Source organism: Myotis daubentonii, chromosome X (assembly GCF_963259705.1).
Source record: "Myotis daubentonii chromosome X, mMyoDau2.1, whole genome shotgun sequence".
NCBI lineage: Eukaryota > Metazoa > Chordata > Mammalia > Chiroptera > Vespertilionidae > Myotis > Myotis daubentonii.
The window spans coordinates 9,348,051-9,364,896 of record NC_081861.1 but is presented as its reverse complement, the minus strand read 5'-3'; the positions used below and the strand labels follow the sequence as shown (position 1 = coordinate 9,364,896).

Genomic DNA, 16,846 nt, shown 5'->3' with positions numbered 1-16,846 from the left:
CGGATACAGAGATTCCTATGGGGAGTTCTAATGGGTCGATTCAATTTCAACTGGATGACGCCACTTAGCCAAGCATTAAGAGCTACAGCTCCGGGAAAACAAACGACACTGAGAGAGGGAGAGAAAGAAATTATAACAAGGAGCAATAAATCCCTTCCCTCCCCTCCTCCCCTCTAACCCATTCACAAGACCTCCAGAAATCATCTACATTCACAAAACAGCCAGCTAGCTCAGCTGAACGCGCTGCAATCTCGCCTCCCTCCCCACCCCCCCTGCTCTCTGCAGATTATATACCAACACACCCTGCGCTATATAAATAATCACACACTATCGGTATCTATTGCTCTGTTGAGATACCCTGTGTCTACAACTGCAGTTTCTGCAGCTTCGGTTCATCTGTCAGATTGGAGGAGACAGAGGCGGAGGTGGAGGCGGAGGCAGAAGAGGAGGGGGAGGAGGTAAAGGAGGAGGAAGGGGAGGAGGGAAGGGGGAGGGGAAGAGGAGGGGAAGGAAAACGCTGGAGGAGGAGGGGAAAAAGAAAGAGGAGGAGGGGGAGAAGGGGGAGGAGAAAGAGGCGGAGGAGGAGGAGGAGGAGAAATAGGAGAAGGAGGAGGAGAAAGAAGAGGAGGAGGAGGCGAACAACTTACCCTGCTGAGCTTTCTTTGGGGAATACGTGCATCAAGATTTAGATCTGCAAGGAAAATCTATACAAAGTATCTGCCACTACAGGTCTGACTCTCCTCCCCCCACCACCGTTTTTTTTTCCCTTTCCGTTTTCTCTGCTGTGTCAGAAAGACCAGACCGAGACAGAACTATCTCTGTTTCTGGCTCCACTGCCGGTGAAGGAGTTTTCATTCAAGACTTTCTGAAAAGAGGTTGGAGAAGCCTAAAGAATCAGAAGAGGTCTTTTGAGCCAGATGGGGCATTAATTCTTCTGCTTTTCTCAGCATGGATAGATCCTTTCCTCAAGGTAAGCCATACCGATTAGATCTTAAGGACCCCAGAATTCTTTCTATGCACAGATTGCCATTCATTCCAGCCATCGTCTGTGTGTGCGTGTGCGTGTGTGTGTGTTCGTGTGTATGTGTGTGTGTGCACGCGTGTGCACGAGCACAAACGCAAGCGCGTGGGTAAAATGAAATGAAAACCATTTAAATGAGATTTAAATGAATCGGCTTCTGCAGAACACTATTCTTACTGGATATTTATAAATCAAAATGGAACTTCCAAATAACCCTTTTGTGGCCAAATGTCAATTTCGTTTCTAGCCTGTTGACCTTTCCATGCATTTTGATGCTTGCCTGGGTCCCTTATAGCGCAGCCTAACCACGCAAACTGAGGATATAGGGAGAGCCCATGCTGAGGCCAGTCTGGCTGCCCAGCGGGTATCCTGTCAGCGTGGGGCTAGTCAGCTATTGGTTCACAAGTCTGGGCTGTGCATCGTTCAGATTTCATCACATCACCTTGCCCTGGGTAGAAATGGCGCAAGCTGACACGGCATAACCCCCTACTTACATTGAGTCAGAGCAATGATTTAGAAATCTCTGGATCCGTGCCTGGGGGGTATGGGCACATGTCTCTATGTGGCATATGGAAATGTTGTCCAAAGTGAGAACCTGTGAGCATGTCTAGTTAGCCAATGGGCGTTCGATAGGACCTAAGGCCGTGATTTCCAGTCCTCTCCATTCTTCTGAGTATAATGATCACCTCTGCATGCTGCAAACCAAGTCGGACGAACAGAAAACAGACCTTGAACTCTTAAACAGAAAATCTATTTTGAAATGCAAACTACTGTTGCTTTACTGGGTGCATTAAAACTTCACTGTAACCTAATGGGCTATCACATGAATTTAGATATACCAGGTGTTAAATCACGTTCCCAACAAGTGAGCAGCATACATGCATACAAATAAGGTACAGGCTAACAGTTGATCCACAAGGAAGTATTAGTCTTTCCCCCTGTACCTCTAAGTAAACATTTACTAAGACTTGACTGTAATATTCTGCACATTTTGTGTGTGTGTGTGTGCGTGCGTGTGCGTGTGCATGTGCGTGTGCGTGTGCGTGTGTGTGTGTGTGTGTGTTCTGGTTTTTGGTCTCTCTGGCTATGAAACAATCAAGATAGTGATCTGAGTGACTTGGATTTGGAGGTATTTTATTCAGCGTTGAGGAGCTGAGTAGTGAGAAAGGAAATAATTTAAAGGAAGGGAGACTAATTCTTCATGAAAGACCTTTGAGACAGAGAAACGCAACCTAAAAAGCCAGCATAAAAAATTGAGAGCGTCGGAAAAAGAAGGGGCTTTTACAACCTTCCTTTCATATCCCCTCGTTTTGCAGATGAAGAAACTGAGGCCTGGAACAAAAGTCACTTGCCCATAGTCACACAGCAAAGCAGAGCTAGAGCTAGGACTAGATCTTAAGTTTCATGCTTCCTATAACATGATTTGTGGTCCAAAGGAAGATTTTTTTACTTCTTAAATGAACAACTATCATTTTCTTCAGGATTAGAAGTGTGTGGATGCATTTGATATTACCATTTTCCTGTATTGCTCATGACTAAAACACCTAGATCTTTACAAATGCAAGGGCTTAAAACTGCAAGACTCCCTGGTTTGAAAGAAATCGCTGTGATTCTTAATGAAACGATTAGAGTCATGAATAGGACTAGGGGAGCAAAGTGACAAGTTAAGAGTTAAATGTGGTGAGAACCTGGCAGCTCCAGCAAGATGTATGCGGTAGGAGGGAGGCCCAGTCAGTGGCTGAGAGGTTAGTAATGTAAACTATATACAACTTGGTATTTGTAAGGGGGGAGTGCTGTGATAGAGATGCAAATGCTTTTGCACAGAGAGGGATTTTGAGAGAGCAGACTTTGGAACAGTAGAACTAAGAAAACATATAAAGCCATAGCAGAAATTCCCCCTATGTTTGCTTTCAGTTATTCTGAGAAGGAGTGTATATAACAGCAGAGCACAGAAAAAGGCAACACACCCCAGAGCCGTTACACAGTGAGGCACAAAACAGCATTGAACCCAAGGGAGTGGGAGCAAACAGAAGCCAGGCTCTCCTTCTCTTCCCCCCTCTTCTTTGAAATTGAGGATGAATCATATTGTATCAGAAAGGATTTATCACAGAAATCAGGACTGTCTTAAGGTGTTAGCCTAGAAGGGCTTTAGATAGGAAAGTTTTCAACTTTAGTCTCAACATGGCAGATTTTAGGTTCCAGGGAGAAAATACACTTTTTTCTTTCATTAACAAGCAGGATTTCTTGAATGGATTTCGCTTTCTCGTCCCTAAATTGACATAAGAAAAGGAATTTCTGTTTAGGTTGAACATAGCAAATTTCAGGGCTACAGAAAAACTGTTGAGAAAGCTCTGAGCACCTGGCCAGAGGGACTGAGATGGGAGTGGGTTTACAATGCATCATTCATTACTGCAGAGGCACTACGTGACAGAAATCACTAGATCCCATCAATGTACAGCCAAGACTTTTAATCACCTTGGCTCCTACTTAATAATATGTGATATGTATATTCTGTCTCTCATTTACTAGAAAATGCAATTGACTAACAGCATAGTCAGTTTCTTAACTGTTGCTGCTCACAATGAATGGGCCTTTAATGGGTGGATTTCTAAATCATAAACATGCATGTAGTCGTAGTTTTTCATCTAATCTAGGTACTGCAAACAGTCTCTTGCCTATTCATTTCTCAACACTTTTCCCCCCTCTTACCTTCCCCTACAGTATCTATTTCAGTTCATCCTGTTAGCCAGATCGGATTCAGCACGTCCAGAATGGCAAACAATTTATTGTCATCCAATCCTGTTTTATCCTACTCAACACCCCGAATTTACCCAGGTCCTACTGCCCACCATATTGCAGATCTTCCACGGTCCATTCTTAAAAAAAAGATTTTACAGAGCAAGAAAAAAACCTTCTGAATGTATCCTGTCAATCCCCTTACCTGTAATCAAGACAGTAGTGCCTCATCATCCCAGATTGATACCCAAAGCTTCCTTTAATCATTTAACCAATCATCTCAACTCCTCAATCTTGCAGCAATCTAATCAATACCCAAATACACCTTTTCAGCCTAAACACCACATGCCCTTCTGCCCAGACAGAATCCCTTTGGGACATAGTTCTGAGTCATTTCTATTATGACCTATATTCCCCTAAGCTTAGCTTTCAACCTTCTGATCATGTTTCTGAGATACCTGGTGACATCCCTGGAATCCCATATGATAATTTCCTGTAGCTTTGAGACCTTGTGTGCCTTCCTTTGAGTCACTGATTCTTGGAATCTTCAGTATGTTTTGAATCTGGTTTCCTTTGGGAAACCAACAAGTCTAATGAATCCAGAGTATATGTGGTTCTTACAGTGTAAAGGATTTGAAGGGCCCAACACCTTCTTTGCCTGATATATGGTGAACAAATCTATTTCTTATAAGTTTGTCAAAAGATTCTTCCCAAACCAAAGCTCCTACATCCACATACCCTGCAAGTCAGCTGAACAATGTGTCCTTGTTTATTTGAGTATTCAAATGAAAACTACCTGTTCTTTTCTAATGCTAAGATTATGAAGCTTAATAAAGATACAACAAAGGTAGAGGTGGGAGGCTTCAGGAGGCTGTGAGTCCAAGTGAATAAAAGAGACATTTTGCCTTTGAATGTCCAGATATATAAACAAGGCCATGCTGCTTAGTTTTCCCTCAAGGATGGAAGGTGTAGAAGGTATAGATGAAGATAATTCTTTTGTCTAATGATGTGGTTATATAATCATAAACAATAATGGGGCACAGTCCTTCAGAATCACCTCGTCCATCCCTATAATTATATGGATAGTGAAACTGTGGTCCAAGCAAAGCAAGTGATTTGACAAAAGTTATATAGATATTTGTCTTAGACTCTCCACAGTGTTTATCTGCACTCTCCGTGCTGCGTTAAATAACACTGAAAGAACTCGCTAAACAGTGAAATTATACTCACACTGGTTCTGTGATGTTATGTGCCAGAAAAGTTATTTTTAACCAAATTAAATCTTCTTTTCAAAAAATGAACAGATGTAAATTCAACTAAACAGGTTTGCTTGGGCATATAGCCTCAAAAGGCAATGAGTCTGGTCGTATTATTAGCCACGGAGTCCTTTATGAACTGCATCCTTATTTTTCCTGTTATTGAACTTTGGGCATATTTTAGTATCACGTTTGCTTGCTTATGGAAGCCTAATCAAGCGCTATGCTCTTTCACTTGTTCATTCTATTACTCATTCAAGCTTTCCATCCCATACAGTTGTGTGAGTAATCAATCTATTTTGAGACGGCCTGAAATCTGATGGATTTCAAATATGTACTTTGTTCGTGATGTTGTTTCCTAGGTCTTAATGCCTCCAGGATGACTCTTAGATTTGTGTTTTTTCCTTGTGTGCACCTTTTTGGCTGTTCAGTCTTCCGGTGGTGCATTACAGTAAACTGCTATGTATACAATGTTTTCCTCATGGTCACCGTTAACAATACTAGGCTCAATCAAATCCTTTAGGGAATAACCAACAATTATTCTGGATTGTAGTAAAATGGAGATAGAGCACATGCTTTCTTAGCTTAAATCTGATATAAGAACATAACTGTTCTTTAAGAAAGCCAGTTTATTGTATTGTGTAAGGTAAAGATAGAGAAAAATACCCCAAGCCAATTCTGCCAAGTAAATCCCATCAATAAAACTTGATTTGGGGTGGTAATAAGTATAATCATAGGTGATATTTAAAATAATTTGGGGATCATCTTGTATGGTTCTTTCAGCCCCAGTATTACTTCCATGTATATAGAAAAAATTTGATTCTGGAGCCACACTCCCATTTAGAAAGAATTACCTCCTCAATAAGTTAAATCAGCCTATTAGATGAGGAGAGCTGCAGGATGATTAGTCTTGGCATCCTTGCACCCTTGGGAAGCCCTTTTTCCTGTTATTCTGCAGATAGCCTAATCTCTGCCCTCTGCGTCTCTGCCACATCTCTGCCATCATTGCATCTTGCTTGCTTGCCTCTATCCATTGAATCAAGCAATGTCATTTCTCACTTGTTTATTTATGCTTCTCACAGATTTCAATGAAAGGAGAATTTATATATAAAAATTCACAGAAGACTTTTGAGGCTTTCTCTTTGACATCACATCAGCATTGCCTCAGGGAGTGGCCTTTATGTTTGAAATTAGGGTCCGTTTTTATTAGAATTTTGATGCTGAAGGCCTAGATTTCTCTGTTAGCAAACATCTGAATGAACTAGCTGCTCCTGTGACCCTAGTCATATGATGGAACACAAAAGAAATCAATGATCTGATCTTTGCTCCCAAAGTGCTTTATAGTCGGAATGGGAAGATCAGACTTGCCTGTAAAGAGGTAGGTGAGGTCATTACAGAATAAATATGTGACATGAAATCTACCATAAAGTGATCCAAGGTAGTGGTGGTGATAGGGCCTGAGCTTTATAGGTTCCCTGCAAAGTACTCATGCCTGTGTGTTCTCATTAATTGTTTCTATTTCTTCTCTCCTAGGATTTTCTGATGTTCCCTAAGGTCTATGTAAATACAAGGGCTCTTTATCACCGTAAGTGCCATCCTGACCCAAAGCCACTCAGAACTCAAGAATCAAGGCAAAATGGATGCTGCAGTGACAGATGACTTCCAACAAATCCTGCCTATTGAACAGCTGCGCTCTACTCATGCTAGCAATGATTATGTGGACCGGCCTCCAGCCCCCTGTAAACAGGCCCTCTCCAGCCCTTCCCTGATTGTGCAAACCCACAAATCTGATTGGTCCTTGGCTACCATGCCTACTGCTCTCCCCCGCAGTCTCAGCCAGTGCCATCAATTGCAGCCCTTGCCTCAGCATCTGAGCCAATCTAGCATTGCCAGCTCGATGTCCCATAGCACCACTGCCTCTGATCAAAGGCTCCTGGCCAGCATTACGCCCTCACCTTCAGGCCAGTCCATCATCCGAACCCAGCCTGGAACAGGGGCCCACCCGAAGGTTGATGGTGCTCTGAAGGGAGAAGATGAGCAATCTGCAATGCACCCCAGTGAGCACCTCTTTATCTGTGAGGAGTGTGGGCGCTGCAAATGTGTCCTCTGCACAGCATCTCGCCCTCTCCCCTCCTGCTGGCTGTGCAACCAGCGTTGCCTTTGCTCTGCCGAGAGCCTCCTCGATTATGGCACTTGTCTCTGCTGTGTTAAGGGCCTCTTCTACCACTGCTCCACTGATGATGAAGACAACTGCGCTGATGAGCCCTGCTCCTGTGGGCCTAGCTCCTGCTTTGTCCGCTGGGCAGCCATGAGCCTCATCTCCCTCTTCTTACCCTGCCTGTGCTGCTACCTGCCTACCCGTGGATGCCTCCATCTCTGCCAGCAGGGCTATGATAGCCTCCGGCGACCAGGCTGCCGCTGTAAGAGGCACACCAACACTGTGTGCAGAAAAATCTCTTCTGGTAGTGCGCCCTTCCCCAAGGCCCAGGAGAAGTCTGTATGACCTCCTCACCAAATGGATCCAGAGCTTTCTCCTTCTAGCCCCCATCAGTAATGCAAACGCCTCATCTTTGAAGAGGGGAAGGAGGAGTAAAGTAGCCAAAGCTAGGGCCTCACCAATTTTGTTCCTGCAGTGTCAGGGGAATGGCCAAGTACATCCTGGTGCAGGATGCCTTGTTCTTTCTCAAAGTATCTACCCCACCCCTCTCCAACCTTTTCGCACCCCACCATCTCAGCCCTTATGGCTGTCATGACAAATTCAGGTGATATATCGGCGTGAGATTTGAACACTGAGGACTGGCAGAGCCAGCAACGTGGAGGTTTAGGGGCTCCCCAATGCAAAGCCTCTCGATGCAGGCTCTGAGCGTCACTCTGCTTTCCACTGTGCCTTTGAAAGCTTTCTTCTAGATGGTTTTCACAGGCCCATGTGGAACAACATTCACTATTCCAGGGAATCTCACCCTTTCTCCCTGTTGAGTGCCCTTCTCTTCTTTAGTCTTCTTTTTTCTCCTCTCTCCTCTTCTTTCATCACTGTTCTGGACTCCTTCCCCTTTCATTCTCACCCACTCTGCTTTCCCTCCTTTCCTTCTCTCTCCCTCCCTTTTTTTTACTCCTCCCTTCCCTCTCTCTCTCTCAGTCGAATCCTTTTTCTGCTTGTATTTCTGTCTTGTTTGATCTGTCTTTGCTCTCTCTACCTGTCCCTCTTTCTCTAACACGTCCCAAAGTGCTGTTTTTCCGTAGGTGTTTCCTTTGACGCCAAACTTTGCTATGCTATACTATTTACTAATTTTCATTAAGGGAAATGGATTACTGTAACGGACTGATCACTAGCAATAGTCTATATCCTGACGTGTGTGTGCACTCATAACCACACTTAACTGGTTTGTGAGCATATGAAGCAAAAGTATCTTACATTTCCAGGTTTAATTGGTTGGAGTTTTACTCCCTTTCCCAATAATGAACTTATAGTACTGACAGATTCCACTAGCATGCTGAGTAGGATAGTAAATCAGGATGCTCATAACTTTGTATGTCTGACCCAAGTGCCAAAGGCAGACGTGCTTTATAGCTAAATGAACAAAGCAAAGGATATCAAAGAGGTCTGTTCTCTCTTAGAAGCTAACTGCCCTGAGACTGCATGGCTCAGGCCTTAATAATGGACATCAAAAGTCATAAAACTGTAGAGCTGGAAGGAATCTTAACAGTTAATCTAGTTTAATGCCCTTATTTTACAGATGGGAAAACTGAGACCTGGAGATAGGAAGGGAATTTGCTCAAGGCCACACACTGAGTTAATAGCAGAGTTGGGACTGGAATGCAGGCCTTCTGACTCCTAGTTCCATTTTCTCTACCCTGTTCCATGTTAAGTCATGGGACTTTTCTCTGAGGGCTCTATTAACAATGACAGAAAGCCATTCCCATTCAACTTTCAGGAACCATGGCAAGTTAGTGTGGTGATCTTTATACAGTGCAAGGTGGGTAGCTAATTAACTACCAGGTGTTGGGGCTGCCCCCAGTGGACATCACCTTTGGCTCTGTCACCTTGTAGAAGCTTGTGTGGAAAAGAAAAGAACATTTAAGGAAGCCCTAACCAAGCTGTATCTTTGCCATCGCGCCTCCTTTTGCTGCACACACTGTGCTTGCTCCTGACTTTACAATGACAGTTGCCTGAGAACCTAAATTTCAGCAACAGTGGAAAACTGAGACAAAAAAGGTGTATGATACAGAGAACTGACTTCTCTTTTTCAAAGTGCCGAGAGCCTGTGCTGTGAATACCTTTGGATAGAAAATGGCTGCGGTGGTGATGGCAGGCTCCGAAAGACTGATGCTAAAAGACGCAAGAACTAGATGCAGTTTCCCTCTGTAAGTGATTCCAACACTACAGAATTCAGAGATTGAGGGCACTTGCTTGAAATGAAGGTGCTCCAACTTAGTTTAAGACTTCCAGACTCTAACTTTATATATCATCTCTTTGAAAGTGTGCATGGATGTGTATCGCAGGGTGGAGAGGTAGGGAGAGATGTATAGTCATAAAACACAGGGGGACGAAAAAGAAGGGAACATCTATGTCCCCCTGTTGGATGTGTACTATAGAAATATGTGCCACTCAGTCATTGTTGGTTCTGAATCTTCCTGAAGTGTACTGACATTTGGGTTGCGCACAGCTCCACGCCTTCATGTTCACCTCCTCTTCTAGAATTGCTTTGCTCTATTTTTGTATATATAAATATGTTATGATGATTATTAATAATGTTAATGATATTGCTGCAAATGGTGCCATATATAAGGTTTGGCTTCTTGGAAAATTTATAAACCCAAACCAATACCTGTAACCTCTTATGTTGCTTTCAGATCCTTTAATTTTTAAGTACTTTTTTGTTAATCTTATAAATTTGCCTGATTGAACTTTGAACTTATATACCCTTTAAAAGCTGTGCCCAGTTCTCTGGGTCAAGCTGGATGGTGATGAGTAGCAACACACACTTCTCTCCGCTTCTGCCTGATATTTGCTTAGTGCTGAGATATATAAGGATTCTATGACACTAGTGCTTTGTTCCTGGAGCTAATGTTATTCTATGGATGTTTGCTTATTAGTTTCAGGGCCCAAAGCAATGCAAGTCCCTCCTCCTTGATAGCTCCTTGATAACCCAATCCTGCAGTCCTTACTCAGGCAAATTGTGCACTGCCAGAGGGGCCCTGGGCTCTGCCATATACCCAGACGAGCTCTTCTCAGTGTGTTTCTAAATGGCCTTACACTTGGTAGAAGAAACTGAAGGGTTACTCAAATGCAGTTGCAATCTGCAATCTGCTGCTGAGTCAGGGCTTTCACTTGTGTCCAAGTTGGCCTGATGTGGACTGCATCTGGTTTACGTATAGATGGGTCCTGTTGGGGTACGCGCACGGACGTGTGAGTGAGTGTGCATATGTATCCCTTCTGTGATTATATATATATATATATATATATATATATATATATATATATAACCTTTGTAAATATATATATTCACACATCTCTATATATTTTAATGTATTGCACATGTATATTTAAAATATATACGAAAGAACTCTAAATCCTGCAGAGAGGCTCTGTTTTCATTATTTTTCGACTTTGTGTCATGTACTGTATAAACAAGAATATTTAGAGGGTGTTTCCTGCTTAGCATTTTTTTGTAGTTAAGTCATCTGTTACCCCCTAACTCTACTGCTTTCTACATATTGGTCCCTTGATACATTTCATATGGCTTTAGCCAAGAGTTTTTCTTTGGTTCCAGCCCATCTTCCTTCATCACAATAGCTATAATAAATATAGTGAACACGTACATAGTGCTTACTATGTGCTAAGCATGATCTTAAGCACATTACCAATATTAGCTAATTTAATGCTCACAATAATTCTATGATGTAGATACTGTTATGATAGCCATTTTACAGATGAGAAAACTGGAACACAAGAGAAGCTAAGTGACTTACAAAAGGTAACAAAGCTTGTACATGGTTGAGCTAAGATTTGAACCTATGCTGTCTGACTCCTAGGAGTCTGGAGCATGATGTAAACTCTGCTGGTATAACAAGCCTCCAATGGTGAATAGTCATTTCCCTAACTCCAGTCCATCTCCAACCTAAGAGCTGAAACAAATGTGCTCCTATGTTAAGAGTGAAGCAATAGTTATGGACATCATATCTTAGCTGTCTTGCTTCCCGATGTGGTGACATTACAAAATTTTTCACTACTCCCTTTGAAAATATTCTTTCAGTCAGTTGCCATTTCTCAGACAGCTTATGTTGTAGAGCTAGTAGAGAAGTATTTTCACTTGTGACAGAGAGGGTAATAGTTTAGTTGGCCTTCTCTTTATAGACCCAGGAAACCTAATGGTATTTTTCTGCAGAAAGTAGAACTAAAACTATTTTTTGAAACTTGAGTTTGGTTGGAGCTATTAACATTGAGTGCATTTTTCTCATTCAAATGTAAGCAATCCACTGATGACCATTGGGCAGTATAATACCCTACCTTTCCCATCCCTCACACTGACAATCTTCTAGTCTGACATTATTTCAGAGCCAGTAGATGTAAAAACATCTGCTTCAACATCAACATTTTATAGTTGGAGAAAAAGATGCACAGAAAGGAAAACAACCTGTCCAGAGTCATGTAGTTCTGAGTTTGGGTGGAGTTATGACTTAATTCCATATCCAGATGTCTTTGTCTGAGTTTCTTAGAGTTTAGAGCAAAAGCTTTCATGCAATACCCAGGGAAGTAGGAGTAGGGAGAAATAGTAGTGAGGTAGGGAAGGAAAGAGGACAAACTTAAAGGAGTGTATTACTATGTTGGCCACAATCTGTTTCATGATAAGCTAATTTCTCAAGCTCATGTGACAGGCCTACTACATCTCCACAGCCCATCTGAGGAAGGAAAGAAGAAGAATTTATCTCATATCTCCCATTCCATTACTCAAATACTTCCCACGTGGGATATCATTTCCCCTTTACTTCTGGGTAGCGCATGTGTGGGTGCCCAAGCATTTACCATGGCTTCTCCTGCCTCAGGAGCAATGGGATAGCACTGTGGCTCCACTACCGACAGCAAGGCAAGTGTGTGGATAGAGGGAGACACATGAACTTAAAGTGCACACTAGGCTGGTGCTTTCTCCTTATGTCTTTGATCACATTCATTCAAAATGACTTAGAGATAACCTACTATATCTTTAAAGAACATAAGGCTTTATTGTGGTGCTCAGAAATGTACTAAATTTGCCTTTCTGAATATATGTGTTCTCTGACATGCTTTGAAGGGCTTCCTTCTACATGGAAATTAAGTTCTAGTACAACTAGAGGAGTAAAAAGGTCTCCAGATAGCCTTCTTAGTATAAAAAGAAACTTTATTGTACTGAGCTCTTCAAAAAGCATGTCTAAGCCAATGCATGTACAGTACAGCAATTCACATATGTTCATTTAGGCTCCATCAGCACAATAACAGAAAAACTGGTCAAGTTAATAAATTCAGGAAAAAATGGTTAAACAAGTTATTTTGTAACATGGAAATAAAATACTATGTTGGTTGACTGAATTTTTTATATTTCAACTAATTGTGATGGTACCCTATAGACACAATCTTTTTTCTCTCACATCTGGATGATGGGAGGGTGTACCAAGTTCCTACTATTTTAACTACTGGGAGGTTTATAAAATTCAAAGAAACTTAGAAGTAGATCATGGGGTTTGTTGCTATCAGACCAAACACTAATTTTACAGATCAATCCATTTCCTCAGCCTTCACTGTTCACATTTCATGTTTCTCCTCTCAGCCTCATCTAATTCTTAACCTGCACTCTCAGAATATTACATTTAGACAAGCCCTCTGACAACATCCAGTCGAGTCTTCCCACTTATACAGGTGAAAAAACTGAAGTTCAGCGAGGGCAGGGCTTAGGCTATTAGTGCTACCGATAGGAACCCGGCCTGGAGCACGTCTGCCTCCGGCTGGCCTGTAGTGTGTGGATTCTTGACTTGGTGCAGGAAAAAATTCACAACACGGGTGATTTTGAGAGTACATTTATTAAAGCTAGGGACAGTGAAACAAGGAAGGGCCTAGGATAGAAGAAGCAAGAGGAGAGAGACTAGGTGGGCCTGCTCTGGTTCCCTAAAAATGTTATAGGAAAGAAGTGATCCTAGGCTGGGCTGCTTTGGCTCACTGAGAAGTCTGAGAAAAGGAGGTCTTCAGGACAGGTTCAGGGGGTTAGCCTGGGATGAGTGCCCTCTGCCCACTGCTCCCTTAGTTGCAAGTCTGTGGGGACTCTTAGAGTTTAGGAGATGCACATTGCCGATGGGGGAAGAAGAGGGAGGGGAAAGGCTGGGGCATGCTCTCAGAGGGGGAGCCTAGACACATGCTAAGAGTTATACTATCTTTTATTCTCATACACAATAATTCCCTGTGCCCTACAGGGAATTCTTACCTGAAGTCAAGTATCTAGTTGATTAAAAAAACACCCCATTGATGTGGTTTCATATCTATGGTCAAATCATAAAAACAAACAAACAAACAAAAAAAAAACACTGAATGCATACCACTGGCTTAATTCCTTTTTTCATATAAGAAAAAGTGAGCATGGCTGGTGTGGCTCAGAGGTTGAGCATTGACCTATGAACATGGAGGTCACGGTTTGATTCCTGGTCAGGGCACATGCCCGGGTTGCAGGCTCGATCCCCAGTCAGGGGCGTGCAGGAGGCAGCCGATCAATGATTCTCTCTCATCATTGATGTTTCTATCTCTCTCTCCCTCTCCCTTCCTCTCTGAAATCAATAAAAAATATATTATTAAAAAAGGAAACGATTAGCATAAGGGAATTCTGAAAAATTTCCAAGGTGAATAATGAAATCATGCTATCATTTCAAACAATCTACCAAAACTGTACTCCAGTGACCTCCATTTAGTGAGTCTATTGATTACTTCTCAGTTCGCATTGTACCTGACCTACAAGCAGCATTTGACACAATTGCCTACACTGTCCTCCTAAAAAGCACTTTTACCACTTGGCTTCCAGGATAACTGACTCTGCTGGTTTTCCTCCCACTTCACTGTCTGCTCCTTCTCTGTATTCTTTGCGGGATCCCCTCATCTCCCTCACCTTTTCATATTCAAGTACCCCATGGACTGATCCTTGGAATCTGCTTTTGGGCACCATTTACATGATGACTCAAAGTTATATCTCCAGCCTGACTGCTCCCCTGTACTTCCCACTCATATATTCAGCTGCCTACTTCGCATCCCTACTATGATATCTATAGAGATTTCAAACATAACGTGTTCAAACCAAGCTCTTGATCTTTCTCTCCTTAAGCCTGACCTTTTCGGCCTCTCCTCTCTCCTTTAATTCCAGTTCCCAACTTCTAGTTTCTCAGATCAAAACCTTTGTAGTAATCCACTAGACTTTTTATTAGTTGTGAATGTAGCCAAAATTCTCAGCCTCTGAACCCTAAATTAGTCTTCTACTCTGGTAACTTGGGCTGGATCACATGCGCTCATTAGTACCCCTTTTGAACCTCTGGCCTAAGGTTTGATAAGAGTGAAATCCTTGTTCCCTTTATCCTAATCTAGGCCGGTATCCTTATCTTGACCCTCAAATTTATCACAACACTAGCAGTGCTGCATCTTTCAAAGACCAGGATGGACAAGACACATAGCCCTTCAAAGGACATCTTTGGAATGACACTGCTCATTGTTCAGGGATCTTGCTGTCATTACAAAGTTATATGTGTTGCTCCCAAATGTGTTTGATGACCAGGCCTCTGGAGAAGAAGGGGATAATCCTGACCCATGAGTTGTCATTCTCCAACTATTCAAGCAATTCTTTTAAGTGACTGTACCAGATAATGGTCATATCTCTGATGGTAAGAGACACAGATGACAAGAATCAGGAAGCCCCCAAGTCATAGAAGTGACTAACACTGCTGTTGCTAGTTACTAAGGGTAAAAAAACAAAAACAGATACAGTTTCTCAGGCAAACACCGAAGTTTTATTAATACAGGGCTTTAACCTCAAGTCACCTGTATGTTCTCCTATTGTGACAAGCTGAGGTGAATCATAAATGCATCCTGAGGCTCATTTTGAAGTCTATGTCCCTTTTATCCTAGGCCTACACTTTAAGCTTAGCCTTCAAAATTTTGCCACTCTGATGAACAAAAAGAAACAGTAAAAGGGAAATAGTAGGGGAAAACCACTATTTTTATAATACCAGAGATGAGTTGGCTTAAACAATTTTACTGTGAATTTTCTTCTAAAAGGTCCCCTTCCAATGGGAGTGAAGACCTCCCAAGAAGAAAAAGCCTCCAAGCCCATCTTAATATATAAGCTCTATTGATGGAAAGAGAGAGGAAAAAAAGTAGTGGGTAAATGTGGGTCCAGGAAGAAAAACAAAAGTTAAGAAAAGATAGCCATGTGAAAGAAATCAGTTTGTTTCTCTCACCTAAAACTCCATTCCACTAACCTCTCAGTGCAGTTGTATCCTTGAACTCCATTTTGTCCTTGACTTATATCAGCACTCTTTTTTTTTTTCCAAATTCCTACAGCACTTCCACTGGAATGATTCTGTGTGTGTGTGTGTGTGTGTGTGTGTGTGTGTGTGTGTGTGTGTGTGTGTGTGTGTTTGCACATGAGAGGGAGAGAGAGAGAGGTGGATGGAATGGGGCCCTTGAGCTCACCCCTAGAGGTTCAAAGTTAGAATATGCCTGCTAACACTCTCAGCCTTTCAAACTCCCTTCTAGGACATGCCCCCACAGTATTTGGATCTTATACTAAATGACAAGGTTTCTCTCCTTCAGAGAGAAATACCAGACTGGATTTGTGACTTTCCTCGGATTGGCATCTTCTGAGTCAGTGTGGTGTTGTGCAAATCACAGTCTCCTCAAATGAAATCAGAATCTTTGGAGGTGGAGCCGAGGAATGGAGTTTCTTAAAGCCCCCAGGTGATTGTAATACTGAAACAGCGTGGAGAAAGCCCAATCATCTCATTCTATAAATGCAGACACTGAAGCTCAGAGAGGGAAAGTGACTTGCTCATAAACACACAGTGAGTTAGGGACAGTTAGGAGTATGGGAATTCAAGTGTTCTAACTCCTATGCCAGAGGTCTTGCCTTTATACCATGTTGCTTCTTTCTCTCCTCTGTGGCCTCCCTGGACCTTTGCTTTTCTCATATGTAAAATGGAGATAATAAAGGCTAGAGATGTTGTGAGAGTCATTAAAGCAGAAGCATTTTTTAACGTCTGAGGTTGTGCACAAATACAAAGGAATGTTATACTTGAGGGAATTAATGTAAAACACATATGTGAGGCTGAGTCTCTAAAACAACATAATAAAAGTTGTTTTTATTTTAATAACAATCATTTCTGTGTTGTGTCTGCCTGGTAACATGCATCAAGGCTTAACACTTGGGTGGGTTGTACGTACCTTTAAACTGAACTTGGCCTTAATGACGATCAAAGAAATTAGGAGTTGAGGACAGAGATCATTCTTTTCTTTCTTTTTGCCCTCACTGAGAAAGTTCTTTAAAAATATATAAAAGTAATGGGATCTCTGGACTTCTTATACTCAATCTGCATGGCCTTAGGACTGAATTAGCCCACAGTTTCTTTGGGACCATTCCTGAGGCCTATCATAGGTTAGAGCGGAGGGCGGGGCGGGGGGGGGGGATGTGGTGGGGGTGGGGAGAGGGAGTCAAAAAAGGATGTCTCTTCTGAAAGGCAGTATGTACAGGAAGCCAGGGGGGGGGAGGGCTGCCTATTAGGAAGAGCTGCTGCTATAAAAGCCAGAAAGAAGGGAAGGGGCTTTCTGATGTGG

General features: G+C 42.3%; 1 protein-coding gene across 4 annotated transcripts in view; it reads left to right on the top strand.

The window, feature by feature from the left end:
• Nucleotides 1-13,314, top strand: part of SPRY3 (sprouty RTK signaling antagonist 3) — a 72,821-nt gene extending 59,507 nt beyond the window's left edge. Inside the window, exons 2-3 of one of the 4 annotated variants that reach the window (XM_059680374.1) lie at nucleotides 796-970; nucleotides 6,547-13,314. In XM_059680374.1, the coding sequence (XP_059536357.1) occupies nucleotides 6,650-7,516 (867 nt within the window). In that variant the 5' untranslated portion in view covers nucleotides 796-970; nucleotides 6,547-6,649 and the 3' untranslated portion in view covers nucleotides 7,517-13,314. Of the gene's footprint in view, nucleotides 1-575; nucleotides 971-6,546 lie in introns of those variants that run through there. The other 3 variants (XM_059680373.1, XM_059680372.1, XM_059680375.1) reach the window with 3 other exon arrangements.
• The last annotated feature ends 3,532 nt before the right edge of the window (nucleotides 13,315-16,846 follow it).